General features: G+C 37.7%; 1 protein-coding gene across 6 annotated transcripts in view; it reads right to left on the bottom strand.

Annotated features, from left to right (window-relative positions):
* LOC118714339 (phosphatidylcholine translocator ABCB4) overlaps positions 1-19,091 on the bottom strand; it is a 150,441-nt gene that overhangs the window by 34,573 nt on the left and 96,777 nt on the right. For 3 of the 6 annotated variants that reach the window (XM_045578485.1, XM_036429537.2, XM_036429538.2), the window contains exons 5-14: positions 18,491-18,548; positions 17,039-17,230; positions 15,783-15,954; positions 14,346-14,470; positions 11,032-11,203; positions 8,223-8,336; positions 7,095-7,205; positions 5,574-5,699; positions 2,469-2,672; positions 1,823-1,993 (exon numbers count right to left, since the gene is read on the bottom strand). In XM_045578485.1, the coding sequence (XP_045434441.1) occupies positions 1,823-1,993; positions 2,469-2,672; positions 5,574-5,699; positions 7,095-7,205; positions 8,223-8,336; positions 11,032-11,203; positions 14,346-14,470; positions 15,783-15,954; positions 17,039-17,230; positions 18,491-18,548 (1,445 nt within the window). Of the gene's footprint in view, positions 1-1,822; positions 1,994-2,468; positions 2,673-5,573; positions 5,700-7,094; positions 7,206-8,222; positions 8,337-11,031; positions 11,204-12,623; positions 12,712-14,345; positions 14,471-15,782; positions 15,955-17,038; positions 17,231-18,490; positions 18,549-19,091 lie in introns of those variants that run through there. The other 3 variants (XM_045578483.1, XM_036429541.2, XM_036429542.2) reach the window with 3 other exon arrangements.

The following is a 19,091-nucleotide window of genomic DNA, read 5'->3' as shown; positions in this document are numbered from 1 at the left end:
AGATGGATTGTATAATAAATGGTATTGAATGAATTGTATAGCCCCAGAGGAAAAGAATAATGCAATTTTTCTACGTCAATCCTTACTCAAAAATTTTAAAGTAGACAATCAACGATGCCTAACTAAATGTAAAAGAGCTAAACCATAAAAACAGAGACTAGAGCACAGGTCTACTGAACAACGCTTTTAAGACAATTCTTTGATTTTTAGTATATGGCTTCCAAAGAAGCATTTGTAAATATTTACTAATGTGGAAGTTGCTTGGCTTGCTCCATGCATGATAAGGCAGATAGGAAAAAATTAGATCATTCTAATTATACTCATGATACTAATAGTGATGACTAAGCTTTTAACAAAGGCTATGCTATCATTATGATGATAGATTGATGCTATGTCAATACAAATAAAACAAAACAGAAGTTGGAATGAAAATTGTGAGTGACTGGCTGGTGTTCAGGAGAGACAAAGCATATATTTGTGAATTTAAAATTTAGCAACTGTCACCCTTGACCAAGAAATTTTGGCCAGTACAGAGATCTGACACAAAGAGATTTCTTTTTCAGACCTCTCAGACACATAAATGATGACAAGACATTGGCAAATAAACATCCTAGATTCAAAGACACCAACTATTGAGACAATCGGACCCTGTACTAGTTTGGGATATGCAGGGGTGAAAGGCAGGGCCACACAAAGGGAGTACTATTTCCGGAACTTCTAGAAAAAATAGTATAAAATGAAACCTTCTGGAATCATTTCATAAAATCACCATGTAGGCTTTTCATTCTTTCCTTACCCCTCCTGATAACAACACTAGGAATAGGAGGATGCATGTGGGTATGAAACTTTGTGGCTATTGACTTCCCTTAAAATTTCAAATTATTAAATCTACTTTTATACTCTTTAAGATCTTATATTGAAAAACCTATTCTTTATTTTGACAAATAGTTGCTATCTATTGAGTCAAAAGCTAATATGGTCATTAGTTTTTATTTGTTTGTTTTTTACTGTAAACATGTATTGTCTCAATGAGTTGGACCATGATAATATTTATTTAGGCTCTACTATGTGCAAGGCACTGGATTACGTATTATACAGATACAAATATGAAACATTTATTAATGTTGCATCTTAAGGGGTTTATTCTTTCTGGGAGAAAGAAGGCAAATAAATACGTAGCTAATCACAGTAAGTTGGTGCCACACAAATCTAGTTTTTACACTCCGTTGTTATTACAGATGACATCAGCACTGATGTCCAAAGGGTGCTAATATAAGATCCTTTTTGTGAAGCTTCAGCTTAAATTTGACAGAAAGATCAGAATATCTGACCCAGGAATGTAAGCTCAGAATCCTTAAAATGTGCTGCTTATTTATTTGCTTAGACAAATACAAACTGAACTTTATTTCCAGAAAATCATCCATCCACCTTCGTGAATAGATAAAAATGATGGTACTGCCTAAAAAATAAGGCAAGGATTTTGATTTATTTTTTGGCTGGACCAGTGTCCAGGTAACCATATTTTTTTGGTAGATTTTTACACAACTACTTTGGATTGAAGCAATGGCCTAACTGCAAGGGCAAAACAAAGATGAGTGGCTCAGTGCCTACGCTGGGATTTCAGCTCACTGTACCTTGCTCAGCAAGCCAGCTAATGGCCACCCACCTGCCTGCAATGTGACCTAACACAGGGGAAATCGATAAAGCTCCATGAGAGAGCTTCATTTGCTCTCATGTTTTTCAATCTGGACTTGCAAAGCCTTAGCAAGGATTTTCAGAGGTTTCATTTTGTTGGTCCTTCAGGCGTTTAGTGTCTACCCACCTTATCCAGGGCCGCCTGCACCTCAGCTTCACTTTCAGTGTCCAAGGCCGACGTGGCCTCGTCCAGTAGCAGGATCTTGGGGTTGCGAACCAGGGCCCGAGCGATGGCGATTCTCTGTTTCTGTCCCCCACTCAGCTGCGCCCCTCTGTCTCCAACCAGGGTGTCAAATTTCTACAACAGAGAACGCGAAAGAGCAGCTGTTAAAGTTTTTTCTTTTCTTTTTTTTTTCTTTTTTTTAAGAGAATTTTTATAAGAGTTTATTTGAGCCAAACTGTCATGTGCTGGGGAGCAAGCTCTCAAATGTTCCCGGAAATATTTTAAATAGAAAAGGCTACGGAGTTTAGAAATTCATGAAGACAACAGGGAGCATCATTTTGACCCATCACAGTGAGTCATAAATCATAATAAAATCAATGAATACTAAATCATAAAAACTACTAATACATACTCTGTATAAAATTTCATGTGATTTGTGAACCAGGCTCTACTCTTTAAATGTCCAACTGAATAATTTAAGGGACTTTCCTAGCAAAGTTGGACAACTTTGTCCCTCAAACATTGTTGTAGCTTAACCTTAGGAGAAAGAACTCGTTTGCATGAGGTGACATTCTAACTCTGAGGGCAACTACATGAACAAAGCTGTTACCTGTGGTAATTTCATGATAAACTCATAGGCATTGGCTTCTTTGACAGCTTTCTTTATCTCATCCATGGTGACATTTCCACGGCCATAGCGAATGTTTTCAGCAATCGTGGTAGAAAATAGCACGGGCTCCTGGCTCACCACTCCAATGATTTCCCTCAAATACCTTACGTTAAAGGTCCTAATATCCTGGCCATCTATGCTAATCTGAAAAAAAAAAAAGAGGAATATTTTCATTAAATATTTTGAACCATTTGATAGCTAAAGCATCAAGACTTCTTTTTTAAAAAAAATCTTTATTAGTGAAAGTATTACATATGTTCTCTTTTCCCCCCCCATTGACCCCTTCTAGACCAACTCTGCCCCCTACCCCAAGCCTTCACCACCCTATTATCTGTGTCCATGAGTTATGCATATATATGTGCATATAAATTCTTTGGTTGATCTCTTCCTGCCCACCCACCCAGCCTTCCCTCTGAGAATCCACAGTCTGTTCCATACTTATATGTCTTGGAATGTATTTTGTTCATCAGTTTATTTTGTTCATTAGCTTCCACATCTGAATGAGATAGGTGATACTTATCTTTCTCTAACTGGCTTATTTCAATTAGCATTATACGCTTTCATTTGTGATGAAAAGTCTTAGCTAAAATTGAACTTATTTCAGTGGTTAGAGTGAGAATGGAAATAAAGGACAATGTGCAAGAATAACAATAAAAAGTATACGTTCTCTTGATATTTTCCCCTTACATATACAGTTTTTTCATGGATAGATGATTCTCCATAAACATTTTGGGTTATATAGTTTTGGCATTCTATTATTTTTGCTTACCGTTAGTAAATGTGAATAAAAATATCCACTTTCCTATCCAGTCTGCATATCATTTTGATGGTATTATGATGTTTTACTATATGTAATACACTACAATTTTCTTTAGCATTTCTCACCTGCTGGACATTTTATTTCCTTCAAGAAACACTGTATAGGACAGCCATTGTAGAAATAGAGAACTACCAGGCTGAGGAGTATGACTTACTTTTTCTTCTCTAATAACACACTATACAGTTAGTGATATATGTGGGGCATTTATTTGATGAATAAAGGTTGAATAAACAATCCTCTAAGAAGATTTTAGAAGAAGGATGGCTACTGAGGTGCAGAAGAGTGACTCAGCCCAGGGGGCTGGCAGCAGTCCCCTGGGCTCCCTTCCCAGAGCCACAGGCCCCAGTCTCTCCTCACAGGCCTCCAGGCCGCTCTGCCCTCCTTCCACCGCAGCCCAGGGCATTAACAGCTGAAGGTCAATCTTTCTCCAGGGCTTCTGCAGTTCCCTGGAACCTCATTTGAAACCACACCTGTAACCTGATAACAGACTCAGCCCCACAGCCTCCACATGAGCAAGCGGAGTAACAGTTCACGCTGAGAGAAATGAGAAACTTTCTAATCTGATCAAACCATTCATGCTCTAGGCTTGCAAAGAAGAACTTGTACTATCAAGTCTAATGAAGTTGAGTATAAAATGAGTACGTGGTAGTGGTGAATAGCGTTTAAAGACGGGAACCATGAGCCTGATTTAAACTTGATGAATATTGCCGAAACCAGTTTGGCTCAGTGGTAGAGCATCGGTCTGCAGACTGAAAGGTCCCAGGTTCGATTCTGGTCAGGGGCATGTACATTGGTTGTGGGCACATCCCCGGTAGGGGGTGTGCAAGAGGCAGCTGGTTGATGTATCTCTCTCCCTTCCTCTCTGTAAAAAATCAATAAAAATATATTAAAAACAACAACAACAACAACAAAAAAAACTGTTAGCTGGAAAGCAGTACAGATTAAAAAAAAAAAAAGGCACATTTAAAAAAAATAAAAAAATAAACTTGATGAATATCTAACTTTCTAATTTCAAAAGAGAGAAGTTTAGTAAATGGGAGATAAAGATTATAGTGCCTAATGAATTCTAAAGCAAATATTCATTTGAACTATCTCTATTGTTACCTAGATATTAGTTGCTAGATGATGTTGTTACAGTTAAATATATTTTCAAATACTGGAAGAAATATTTGCTGACACTTGCCTTTTTCAAATTGTTAAGTGGTTGGTATAAAAAAAGGTAAGTGAATACAAAGATCTTTCCAAGTATGGCACATTAATAAAGGAAATTAAAGAAGACAGATACATTAAAAGATGTTCTTGTACATGGCATGGAAGAATTAATATTGTTAACATATCCATACTATTCAACATGATCTACAAATTCAACGAAATCTGTTAAAATTCCAATGGCATTTTCCACAAAAATAGGGGGAGAAAATACAATGTTCATATGGAATAATAAAAGACCTCCAAAGAGCCAAAGCAATCTTGAGAAATACAAGCAAAATTGAAGGCATTACATTTCCTGACTTCAAAAAGATACCATTGTAATGAACCTGGTTATTAATAACAGGAAAGGCGCAAAGGGAAGGCCAAATATTATAGGCACGCCATTTGGGCAGCTTCACCAGGAAGCTAAAGCTTTACACTCCCCAGGGAGCCACCTGCCCATCCCTGCAGACTTCTGGGAAAAGCAGGGAGGTAGATGCGTGCCCAGTCAAGTTCGGGAGGCTAGAAAGGTGCTTGCTCGCAGTCACACCTGAGCACAGAGGTCATTGGCCAGAAAGGGCATGGCCACTGCAAGCATGGGAAGATGTGGGAAATTTAATTTCCTGAGCAAAGGAGCTCGCCCTCTTGGTGCCTCTTTGTTGACTCCTGGCTTGCAGGATTCTTGCTCCTGCTTCCCTGCCTTCCTCCACAGAGTAGACTAATAGACTGCAACTAGCCTGATGCTGAACATGGAACATTGGTTGACTCCTGGCTACAAAATAGGATGGAAACTCTGGACACTGGCTTTGCTTTTAGCTTTACTGCATCCCCAGCTCACTTCTTCCAGGACTAGGCTAAGGGGAATGGGACTTGGGAAACCCAGGGATGTAATTCCACACAAATAAAAACCATTCATCCTCCCATGCTAATCTCAGAACATTCTTTTTCTTTTTTTTTTTTTTTAAGATATTGAGATATTTTTTGAGATATGTATCCAGCTTCCAAATCTGGAGAACTTAGTTCTTCCCACTTACCATACCCTCATCAGGGTCATAGAGCCTCTGGATCAGCTGGACCGTCGTGCTTTTCCCACAGCCGCTATTTCCAACCAGGGCCACCGTCTGCCCACTCCGAACCTGCAGGTTGAGGCCCTTCAAGATCTGGGAGTAAAAGAGCAGAAAAGAACACACTTCACAACAAAATCCTAAAAGTGGAGTAATTTGATTCAATGTTAAACTTGAAAAACTATGAAATAGGCCCTGCCCCCTTGGGCCCAGCATGACTGAGGAGTTGGGTTTCCACGCCCAGGCCAAACACTCCTGTAAAGGGTGCTCCAGAGTGCTCCGAGCAGCACGGAGCCTGCAGACTGCAGCCCTGGGGCCTAAGGGTGTATGGCATCAGGAGGCAGTGTTCTCATGGAGTCGCAGGAATGGACAGCAACAGAAAATGGGATTGGAATAGTGAGAATCTGCAATTTTGCATAGGACGCTTTGGGAGGCATTGTTTACTGTAGTAGTTTGTCTTAAATTGGGACAAAATTGAACACACAAGATGAATTTGGTGCTTAGGAAATTGTGAAAGCTGCTAGTGACCTCTATTCTCCTCTATCAGAAGTGACTGAAATTAATGAAGCTCTTGCAGAAAATCCAGGACTTGTCAGCACATCTTGTCACGAAGATGGTTGGCTGACCCAGATGACACTGAGTAACCCTGCAGAACTGGGTGAACCAATGAGTGAAGAAGCATATGAGAAATACATAAAATCTATTGAGGAGTGAAAATGGAAACCCACCTCCACTAAATTAAGTTGTCCAGCATAGTAGTACCAATGGAAAAAGTAACTACAATGCTATTTGAAGAAAATACCCCTTAACTTTCTAACAATTGCAGATAAACACAATATGTACCTCCTCCCAACACTCTATGATTTTTAGGCTAGGCTACAAAGTATAATACTCAGAATTCATAAAATGATTTGTGGTAAAAATCTAGCCATAAAAATATATAATTCAAAGGTAATATTGTAACCTTAAGCTTTATATAATACAGGTTGGGGCAAAAAATAGGCTCATAGTTGTTCATTTGGAAAATAATACAATAGTCAATAAGTAATAATACAAGAATACACTCTGTGTTTTGCATGCTCACAACTGTAATCATACTTTTGCCCCACCTTGTATTATAACTTGCTTACATCTGTCTCAGGATTGGGTCAGAATACTGAATGATTTTTCCACTGGAAACAACTGACAGTGGAGAAAAGCTTTTGTTAGTTGTTACAGTGTCAGATGATGAACAACACTATCTTAATTTTCCAGTAAATTGTGTTTGCTGGTGCTATTCTTAGACAGTGAAGCAACAGCCTTGCAGGAAAACAAGAAATAATTTAATAATAAAACTTTCAACTTTTTTCATTACAAGACCATCAAATAAAGGAATATAACCCCAAAAAGAAAAACACACATAACTATCAAAAGATTAGAGGCTTTAGATACTTTAAGTTGATTAAACATTCAACCTGTGCTAGGAATTCCTATAGATACTATTTACAGTACCTTGACATTAGCTCGAGCTGGATAAGAAAAATGAACATCATTGAACTCCAAATTCCCTTTGATGTTGTCTGGTTTGTGTCCTCTCTCTGAAAAACTGTCAATTTTAGGATTCTAAATAAAACAAAATTCAATGACTAATCTATCATACAATAAACAATTGCATTTTTAAGGAATATGATTCAGCAAATTTCAAAAATAATACCTGGAATGGCACACTCTCCCTCCCATAAGATAGAACCCTAGATAGAGATTATGTGTGTGTTTAAGGAAATGTTTATTCTCAGAAAACAGGCATTTCTTTAAAAGATAATAATGACATACTAGTTTTATTTTGTACAATATTTTTCTTTAAGATTTTGGCATACCCTTATAAAATTTCTAAATGGTCAGATATTCATGTTTATACAACAAAACATATTATAATGGATATAGCCAGGTATTTCATCATTTAGAGAAAATAAGTTTATTTCCAAATAATAAATGTAATGGATTGGATTAAGAAGACTGACTAAACAACTAGTTAAAGCAAGTTATTTATGGCCAATGTAAACTTTCAATAAATTTGGAAACTGAACGATTTTCTCATGACTTCAATCAATGAAACAGGAGGAATTGCTTGAATTAAATGATCAAATTTCAATTATCCTCTTTTCGGGTTTATCTGTGTATAAGCAGTGACATATTAAAATATGTCAACTGACTCAATCAACATAGTTAATTCAAAATGATATCAAACATGCAGTGATCACTTTTTTTTTAAGGGGGCAACTCAGTAAAACATACTGTCAATTTTGGCTCCACCAATAATTTTCCCATTCTGTACAGAAATCGTATTCTTAATCTGGCCACAAAGTGAAAGAGAAAAGGGAAAAAAAAAACTAGAAAGACAAACATCTTTGCTCTGAACTCTAATAATTACACAAATGCAGTACCTTTCGAAAATGAGATCAGGGTTGTTATATGAAAGATGCACTTTTAGAAATAGTAATAAGAGGCATTTTGCTTCATTCATTACTAACAAGAGGTTGTTAATTTCACATAATTAATGTTCACATGACATTTAACCTAAAGCCAGACTTAATTATCCAAGCCTCAAGGAACTTTTCAGCATCACAATAATTGACTCACCTTATCTATAATACCAAAGATCACGTATGCTGCTCCTCTTGCATTGGCAAAAGCATCAATACATGGAGCAGCCTGTCCAACACTGAAAGCTCCGATCAGAATTGAAAAGAAGACCTGAACAAAAGAACGTGAGAAAGAGTTATAAGCCCCATTCTGGGGCCCAGGATCTCAAACATGATTTGTGTGAAATATACAATACAAAGGGTTGAGTTTAGGTTTGCCCTTTAAAATTGTCTTAGCAAAGGAGGAAAACTTATAAGGTTACTATAACATTTCATTGCACAAATGGGTTTCTTAAACCTTAAAATATTTGTCTAGCTTGGGAAACTACCTATTGCTCTTCTGAACTCATACAGAGTCAGAAAGATTTTTCAAACCTACTTCCTTGACTCTGAAGCTAGTACCACCAGAGGGAAGTGTTTTCCATCACTATTATTATTCTCATTTTCTCTAGCTATATATTTATATGATACACAGAATGTTCAAGAGGAAACATGGCCTGAACGGTGTGGCTCAGTGGTTGAGTATTGCCTATGAACCAGGAGGTCATGGTTCAATTCCCAGTCAGGGCACATGCCCGGTTGCCGGCTCAATCCCCAGTGTGGGGTGTACAGGAGGCAGCTGATCAGTGATTCTCTCTCATCATGGATGTTTCTTTCTCTCTCTGGCTCTCTTCTCTCCCTGAAATCAATAAAATAAATTATATATATATATATATATATATATATATATATATATATATATATATATATTTTTTTTTTTTTTTAAAGGATGAAACATAGTAGGTTTTGGTTCCATGGAATTTTCCTTAGAAAGTACCATTTTACATATATACATTTTAATAATATTTTAATATAAGAATTAGTTCACACATTATACTAGTAAAACACAATCACATTTGTGTGCACTGATTAATAATTCTTTTGTATAATCATTCTATACCACACAAAACTTAACACATTTCCATATATATATATATATATATATATATATATATATTAACTAGGAAAATAAAACTTAACACATTTCCCTTTATAAATATATATTTATATTTATATTTATATTTATATTTATATTTATTTATATATATTAACTAGGAAAATAAATTGATATAGAAAAGCCAAAAATATAGCTTCAGGAATCCAGATTATTAGCATAACTCAACTGAAGACAACATAAATGAATAGAAATTACTCCTTTCTCTCTGGGTATGGTGAAACTTCTACACATAGTTTGGCTCTTCTTAGAAGACAGGAACAATAACACTTCACATAGCCAGAACTCAAATATCCCTTGTTATCTCTCCACTGTCTGCAATAAGGTGAGGGCCAGTAGGAAAACAAAAGTTTTCTACCAAAATAGTTGTTACAAAGTTAATGCCCTAGAGCCCTTTACCCAGAGGGTGTTGCTGGCTCCCTGCACTGTGGGTGGACTTCACCCTCCAGCCCCACGGGGGAGCTGTCGCTGCCCACGTACGACTAACGAGGAGATAAGACCAGAGAGGACACACTCTGCACAAAAGGCAAACAGCAAAGTCAGGATTTAGTCTCCTTTCTTCATAAAATTTAGCAAGCAAGGAACTGAAGCAAGATGGAGAGCTTCTGCTAACAATCAGAGAGAAGACCAAAATGAGAGAGAAAAAGAAAAGGCACAGCAATTATGAAAGCTCAGCCAGCCAAATAGCCCTCAACACCTCAGTGGAGTCTGAAGATAGCACTCTAGAAAACAACTTGAAGTGATAGATTTTCATAATGGCCCTACGTCATCAGCAAAGGGACAGACTGTGTTCAGCATCCTTTGTTGGAAAATATAAGGAAGTTCAGGTTTTTTGTTTTTAAAAAATATATATATTTTATTGATTTTTTACAGAGAGGAAGAAAGAGGCATAGAGAGTTAGAAACATCGATGAGAGAGAATAATCGATCAGCTACCTCTTGCACACCCCCCCTAACTCCCCACTGGAGACGTGCCCGCAACCAAGGTACATGCCCTTGACCGGAATCAAACCTGGGACCTTTCAGTCCTCAGGCTGATGCTCTATCCACTGAGCAAAACCGGTTTCGGTGAAGTTCAGGTTTTAAAAGATCACTGTTTGAATGGTTACATGTTCTGTCACTGACATGGAATGTTGATCATAAAATTATTTCTAGTTTATAAAAAAAGATTACAGAAATACAATCCCAGTTTTGGAAGAAAAAAGTATCCACTTGGAAGATATATGCTTTTGGAAGACATACGCCAAAAGTTCTCATTAAATGTATATGCATTATTAGGTTATGAATAATTCTAATTCTAAGTAATTCCTGATTTTTAAAATTCTAATCCTTTTAATAATTAGAATATATTATTTTTTATAATCTTGCAATAAATCTATCTTCATTTTGAAAAAGAAAAGGAAACTAAAATAACTTTCCATCTCCTATTTCAGATAGCTGATGTTTTATAATATATAAATTTAACATTCCATCACTATGTAATGTTTAATTTCTTAGATAATGGAAATAGAGGACAGAATGAGGATGGCTCCAATCCATATTTGTCTGTTCACAAAGTCACTCCATTTTCACTTCCTGTACATATTGTATATGTTTCTTACTACATGCTATTTTCTTGTCCCTACTCATAATTATACCTTGGGTAGTCTAGAAGGCCAACTCTGCCCACAGGACAGAGCAAAGATTCACCAGAATAAAAAAGCCTACCATCATGGCTCATCCTTCGAAAAGGAGGAATATGAAAGTAAAGACAAGGAAGATGGATAAAAAATTTTTTTAGATTCTTCATAAATATATTAGGAAACAATACTTACTGTCATTGCATTTCCCAGAGTATATTCTTTTGCTATGACCAGAGTGGATCCATACCAGAAGGCCAGTGCATATGATGCATATATTAACAAGAAGGCGATGCCCATGGAAATGTTCGCAGAAATAGCTTTTTTAATTCCAATCTTTTTGGCAACTTCTAGATGTTTCTGATACCTACCAGAAAATTAGGGGAAAACGTTATAATAAGTAAACAACCCATAATCTGAGCCACATTCACCTCCTGTAGTGTTGGAGGTTTAAGAAACAAGCCATCAAAGTAAGAAATCCCTTGGGGGACCCAGCTTCCTGGAAACTGCTCCAACTCAAGATCAGCCAGATAGGGCTCAGGAAGGCTAGAACCTATCTGAGCCTTCTCTTCACTGGCCTGGACCCCCTCTCCCTTGGTCCTCACCAGTCCAGCCAATGTTCCTGTAGCTATTCCAGAATTGAGCTCTCCTCCCTGGGATATGGAAGAGTTTCATCACCCCTCCATGGCTGGCATCACAAGTCAAGGTCAAGGAGGAAGGAGAGAAACCACGCCAACCAAGAAGGACGCCAAAATGTAAATACTATTCAGAACTCTTTAGATTCTGAACACAGCTTAATTTCTCTTCTCTAGAGAAAAGAAAAATCCTTCCTTTGTTGCCCCACTGGGTGAGGGACAGGAATTTTACATGTTCTTATACTTAGGACTTTGCTTTTTTTGTTATTGTTGTTTTGTTTTTTGATCAATTGACTTTCAACTGTCAAGCCAGGATACACAGTTATTAAGTGGTCACTACTTGTGGGATTTGGGTTCTTACTCAATTTTTTTAGACCTTTGTCTCATCATCTGTACAATGAAGCGAATAATGCCTACCTTCCAGGTAATTCTGAGGCCGACAGAAGTTATAGAGAGTAGTTAGTACAGGGCTGGTGCAAAGTTGGCAAAACCTGACACTTCCTGTTCCCACTATTATTACTACTGCTGTTCTCAAATGTAATCTCTTTCTGAACATTGCCAATTCTATTATTATCATATTTCTAAATAGTAATTAAAATCCATACTACTGGCTTCTATGATTTGATACAAAGGCACAAATATCTAGAATAGTTCTATTAAATCGCAATGTTGTTGTTTTTTACACCAATTTAAATTAAATCTACCTTTCCACGCTAGACACGGAGAGCATAAAAAAATGTTTATTTCAGCTCTCTGACTTCAGAAAAAAATTCAATGAATATACAATGAGACTTTGGCAGGGGGGGGGGCGAACATATGAAGTGGGTGTTTTTGTTTCTAACAAAAAACTAGCATCATATATATATTTTTTAGTTTAGCCAATGAGATGTTGAGAACTTATTAGTTTGCAAAGAATGCATACTGCCACCAAAAAGTGTCTGTCCTTTTAATTACTTGAAGCACTCAACTCTCCAGTACATTTTTCTGTGTTGAGCGCTGCACTCACTTAGCAGAGCTGCGTCCCTGGGGAGACAGCCAGAAGGCCAGGTCCAGTCCTGGGCTGGGCCCTGAGCCAGCCGTGTACAGGGAGATTTGTATCGGCCCCAATGTGACACATAGCTCCGGTGACAGTGGTGGACATGCTGTAGTTACCTTCGCTTAGGCGGCTTGCTTACTGCAGCTAATGGAGCGGCACTGATTACATTCACATCCTGAGGTCCAACTGAGGGTTAGTGTGGTCTGTGTGGGCTATTGTGTACAGGAAGCAGCAGTAAGAGAGAAAAAGGGAGAGGTTAGAGAACCAGGAACGTGGTGGTTTTGAAGAGGGCTTAAGGAATAGAAAAATAGAAAAGGAAATGGAGGAAATGAGGAAAACTTGGCTTTTAAAGCTGGAGAATTTCCAAGAATTTCTATTTCAGAGTTGTGGGTATCAGGAGTTCCGCAGGACAGCAAAAGAAAATACTTTACACAGAGTTATGCTTTGGCTATATTAGGGGGTGTTATTATTTAGAGGAAACTGCTGGAGGGAGTACCCTTCATCAGTGGGCTTTGTTCTGACATTTAGTTTTTTTTAATATATCAAGTTCCTTTAGAGCAGAGATAGTTGAGCTGGGATCCAAGGTCAAGGAACTTGACTGGGGAAAAAATTACATATTTATTTTCATTAACCTCTAACTGAAAGTTAGCATTTCCTTTCACGATCAATGCCGGCAACAAACCACGGTAGTAGGAGCAGTAAGTCTGACTCTGTTGCCAGTAGAAGTCCCAGATCATTTTCATATCATGTTACAATTGCTACAAATATCTTTAAATATGTGTTATTCACACCCCGACTTCAGAACTACAGTACCTGTCAGACCAATGGTTAGCTCTTATTATTTAACTAGTGGCTCGGTGCACGGATTTGTGCACATTGGAAGGAAATTAATTAGAAGAAAGATTTGTGCAGTAATTACATTACTGCAAAAAATTACATGTCAGAATAGTATATATAATATAGTATTATAAAATTAAAACACGAGTGTTATTGGCGCTTGTGAGAGCTTTATATGTATTACAAGTGCGTGAGTCAACATTTATTTTTAAATTGCCAGTGCGTGTCATATGTACCAGCCGGTCAGTTGGTCGGACGATAAATGAATAAATCATGATGTGGTTCACATTGAATGTCAACAAAAACAACTAAATTCACGATTGACAATGACAGATTGAAACATATGCATGCGATTGGCGCCAGTGAGAGCTTTATATGTGTCGTGCATATGCGAGTCAATGTTTATTTTTAAATTGCCAGTGTGCGTCATATACATTCGCTGGTTGGTCAGATGGTCAGACTGACATACGGCCAGTCACTTAACCTTTTATATATATACTAGAGGCCCGATGCATGAAATTCCTGCAAGAGTAGGCCTTCCTTCCCCCAGCTGTTGGTACCGGCTTCCCTCTGCCACCCGGAACCCAGGCTTCATCCAGAAGGCTGTCTGGAAGGACGTCTGGTCTAATTAGCATATTATGCTTTTATCATATAGATAGGTATGTTAATAAAAGAGACATAGTCATTAGATTACAATTTTAAAATATTTTGGTAATTGGATTTCAATGTAATTGGTTTCCTTTGTAATCCTATTTTGTTTTATGCATCTGAAACCATTATTCTAAGGAGGGAGTCCATGGGCTTCATCAGACTGCCCAAGGAGTCCACGGGGCATAGCAGGGTCAGGACCCTGTTTTAGAGTCTGCCGTCCGACTCTAGCCATTCGCGAAGGTGCCTGCCTACCGTGGGACAGTATTGATATGAGGAAAAGGAAAGTGGTGAACACATACCACAAAAGAATGAACAACAAGATGTACAAGTGCGCAAAGAACCTTCCTGACCTTTCCAGCTCTTTGTCCTGGCCCCCAAACGCTATCACAGTCCGGATGGCGCCCAGGGCTTCTTCTGCCACGGCGCCTGCTTTCGCATATGCAGCTAGTTCCTTGTCACTAAATGCCGAGAGTATCTGCACGGGAGAGAGACAGTCATGACTTTTGTGTGGGAGGGGAGTTCAAAGCACACCCTTAAAGGTACTCTTCCTCCCCAGCCCTGTCCTCTGCTAAACACAGAAGTCATGAAGCCAAGTGCACTCAGCGTGCCAGCAGGGCTTCCTCACTGCACAGGCCACGCAGGGCCACCCGCATGACACGCTCCCCCAGAGCCGCCAGGAAAAGGAAATCCACGTGCTATTCTCTAGAAAGCGTTTCTGGGAACAGTTCAAGTTCCACATCTATTTCGGGTTTTTGTTTTTTGTTTTTTTTTTCCTCTGTGGCTTACAAAATAAATGAAAATAAAAACTTTACGGCTTTGAAAGGACTGCCCATCCTTCCCTTAATTTTGTCGTGATTTTTTTTAATGACTCTGAAAGCATATTTCCAGATGTACGCCTGAGCATGCTACTGCATAACAAGATGGCTAACGAGATATTGTGGGAGAAAGGTAAAGGAAGAAGAAAAACAAAATGGATACCAGTAATTTATTAACACATTGCGGGCAGATCACAAGAATTTGCCAGCTTTGTTCAGTTCCACTTCATATCACACAGTGTTTTACAACGTATCATACTTTAAAAAGATATTAGCTTGTAAGAACATGTAATAAATAACTTCAAAATGCAATGGGTATTTAAGTTTAAAGCATGCCTTTAACATTTATGTAAAGCGTTTTTTTTATTTTATTTTTTATTTGTTTTTTTTTTTGCACTCGTTCCATAGAAACTTATCTGGCCACTGGGTAAAGCTAGCAATAAAACTACTGGTCCACAAGGTGTTAAGAAAATTGTCCATTCCAGAGTGAGCAAAAAATGCCAGTAAAATTTCTCACTTCTGTAGTGTTGGCTGAAGTAAAAGGGGTTATGTGTAAGGCAAATTTGGCAGAGTGCCACTCAATTGTCAAGGTAACAAATAAAAATAAATAAAATAAATCAAACTTTATTTAAAATTTTTATAATCACAGAATAGTTTAGAGGTATATTATATTTTAAAATTGAGTTTCCTCAAATTAAGGACACAGATCTTATATGTAATTTTAGCTATTGTGCCCAAAAACTTACCAAAGAAATAACAGCAGTGGAAAAAAATCTATAACTGATGTAAAAACGGTGACATTTTGAAAAAAATAAATTTCCTTATTAAAGCACTGAATTAACAACATGCTTCTAAATGTGCTTTCAATTGACATTTAACACCGATTTGCACAATTACAAGCACTGGAATCCTGCATCTTTCAAATAACTGCAGATGTGGGTTAACACACAGGAAAATGCCTGTTTCACCTACCTTTGCCCAAACAGCTGCAGAGAGTCCCAGGATAGGGCTGATGGCCATTATCACAAGGGTGAGCTTCCATCCTCTCATGAACCCCACTATGAATCCTGCAAAAAACGTGGCTATTGCTTGAAAGAACATTCCAACCTTGTCACCAATTCCTTCACTGATTTTGGAGATGTCACTAAAAAAGATCACACCTAAGTGGTTACAGGCAGGAGGTCTTCAGTTAGAAAGGTGAAGCAGACATCTAACAAACACAGACAGGTCAGACTCATTCAGACACTGCAAGCCTCTTTCAGAGTCTTAGCCTCTTGAATGCTATTTTCCCCACCTAAATAACTGTACAAAGGAAGAAATCCAGGATTAGTTCATGCTTCTAAGACATTAACATCATTACAGTGGATGCTATTAAACTCATAAGTCCTGTAAGAGAAGCATTAACATTTTGAAGATGAGCCAATCTGACTAAAAGCAGAAGTTAGGAAGAGCATTACGATAATAGGGAAGTGCACCTTCCTTTTACCGTTGGCCCTATTTTCCATACACTCGGTTCTCAATACAACAGCCAGTATGATCCTTTGAAAATGGAAGTCTGAACAGGCTCCTCCCCAGATCCAAACATATGCCATCGCTGCCATTTCACTCAGTGAACAATGAAGTCCTTTACTGAGGCCAACCAGGTCCCCAATGTCTAGACTTTACTCCCTTTTGATCTCATTTTCTTACTACACTCTGGCCAGGACCTCCAGTAAGAAATGTTTATCACCTATCTCCCTCTACTGGAATGTAAGCCCTAGATGGCAGAGGTCTTTGGGTCATGAGTAGATCACAAATATCTCGTGTTTGGCACATCATAGGCCCTCAAATTGATGAGTAAGTCAAGAGTCACCAATGACTAAGAAGAGCCTCTTTGTGAATTCATTCAATCATGAATTCATTCATTCAATCATGAATTCATTCATTCAACCATCTTAACTGAGTATGGAACGCCTGCCAGGCTGTGTGGTAAGCTCCATGAGAGATAAACAAATATACAAAAATGTGAGCTCAGTCCTCAAATAAACTTACTCTATAACTAAGAAGAAAAACTAACAGATAAGGAAAATAGGCTGTCAGTGCTAGACATGGCTGTCAGATCATCTATCTTGGTATTCTATCAAATACTTAATCTAGTAACTTTTTCCACTTAAAGATCCTCCCATGACACATGTTCACAGTTAGTGGCTAATCTCTTCACACAAGGATGACATTGACTGTACACTTACTCTGTGAGCCGCGTATTGAGTTCAGTGGTGTCGTTGATGTCAAACCAGCCTATTTCTTGTCGGAGGACAGCATGAAAAAACTCTTTCCTAATTTTCCTAATCTGCCGGCCGGCGGCCAAAGTCCAAAATGACACTTGTATATAGGCAGCAACGAGCACCGCACCACCTAGTCCTGAGTAATAATAGGCGTATCTGGAAAATAATTAGAAAGTCTCTCTGACATACTGTTCTTTATGCATCTCTTTCAGGAACAATCTTCAGAATTGGGAATAAATAAGATTATTTATTCAAATAATTACAACAAATATACATTAAAGTTTCTTTTTCTTTTCTTAAATTATAAGAAGACAGGCAAATTAATTTACATGAATAAAATTTTTTTTGGCTAACTGCAAAAAAGAGTGGTGTTAATGAATAATTTTTAACTGATATTGACAATTTATAGATATTCACCAAATACAGTTCTTTTTTTTTTTTTTTTTTTTTTTTTTTTTTTTTTTACAATTACTATTCTAGACTTGCATATCTTGTACTGAAAAAGTTCACTACTGTTCAACATATTTCAAGTAAAGGTATAAACAGACTGACCATGTTAAGTGTTTCTTATATTGTTTATACAAAGAAACAAAGAAAACAAACAAAAAAACACCCTTTCTATTTGGCGGAATTTGGGCGGGAGATATTTAATAGTGTGTTAAAATTTTATATTAATTTGGAGTGAGGGCTTAACTAAATCAGAGGAAAGTTAGTATCGTTTTTTATAATATAGTTTTATTGATTTCAGAGAGAAAGGGAAAGGGAGATGGAAACATCAATGATGAGAGAGAATCATCGATAGGCTGCCTCCTGCATGCCCCGCTACCCAGGCATTGAGCCCACAACCTAGGCATGTGCCCTAATTGAACCCAGGACCCTTCAGTCCGCAGGCTGATGCTCTATCCACTGAGCTAAATCAGCTAGGGCAAAAGTTAGTATCTTTAAAAAATAATAAATTCAGTTTGAATAATTTCAAGTATACCTTTTATATAATTTTACAAACATCTTCCAGATAGAGCCCTTCAGTCCTGCTATCGCATACAGATAGTACTCATTTATATCAGTAACTTTAATTGATACGTTAAACACACAAACATTATGTTATAGGCTTTTGAGATTTCCACCAAGAAGGCTAAAGTAGGGGGGAAATGCCGTAAATGACATTACTGGGTCAGCTAACCAAGTTGGAATGCAGATTAGATCAGAGTAGAGTATCAATATTAAATTTACTGTGGTTATGAAGAAAGCATCCTATTCTTAAGAACCACACTGAAGTATTTATTAGTAAAGGGCCATGATGTATGCAACTTACTTCAAATGGTGGGGTTAGGGTTGGAGGTGGTATAAATGATAATAATAGGTTAAAGAGTATAACAAAAGGTAAAGAGTATATATATATATATATTAGCCAATTACCTAGTCATTTCTTCTTCCAGAATTCTGCCTGGATTTAACATTGACAATGAAAAATTCACTAAATAAAAACAAAACGAAACAAAAATGAGACATTTTTGAAAAGTTGAACTATTAATAGATATTGCTGGGCTTTAAAAATCTTTTTTTTTCTTTCTTTTCACTTTCAAGCGCACTCTTCACTTTACTCAAGGAAACAACCCAAGGGTTTAGGTGCTGGACATGGAGGCTCCAATGGGTACGATAAGCCCTCTCAGGTTCTCCCACCATCCTCTGGGTCTGCGGCCCTCAGCAGAGCAGCTTCCTAAGGCAGCTGAGAGGAGCCACAGAAGGCAGAGGAGGAAGAAAGAAATGGCCCAAACACAAAATACAGGATTTAAGGGGCCCTCTTTTCTAAGTGGCTCAAAGGACTTGACAGATACTTGCTTCTGTAAATTTTATTTTAATATATGTGTGTTTTTCCTGAGATGCTTCCTCACAACCTAAGTAACAGAAAGGCTGAATTGCGTGCATTGTAAAGGAAGAAAACCAAAAGACAAGATCTTAATGATCTTTGGCAATGAGTCACCATCCTGTGTTCCATGTCTTGTTTGCTAGCAAAAGT

The sequence above is a fragment of the Pipistrellus kuhlii genome, unplaced genomic scaffold (genome assembly GCF_014108245.1).
Source record: "Pipistrellus kuhlii isolate mPipKuh1 unplaced genomic scaffold, mPipKuh1.p scaffold_m20_p_10, whole genome shotgun sequence".
NCBI classification, from domain to species: Eukaryota; Metazoa; Chordata; class Mammalia; order Chiroptera; family Vespertilionidae; genus Pipistrellus; species Pipistrellus kuhlii.
Note: the sequence above shows the minus strand (reverse complement) of the source record. Positions and strands in the feature narration are given on the sequence as shown.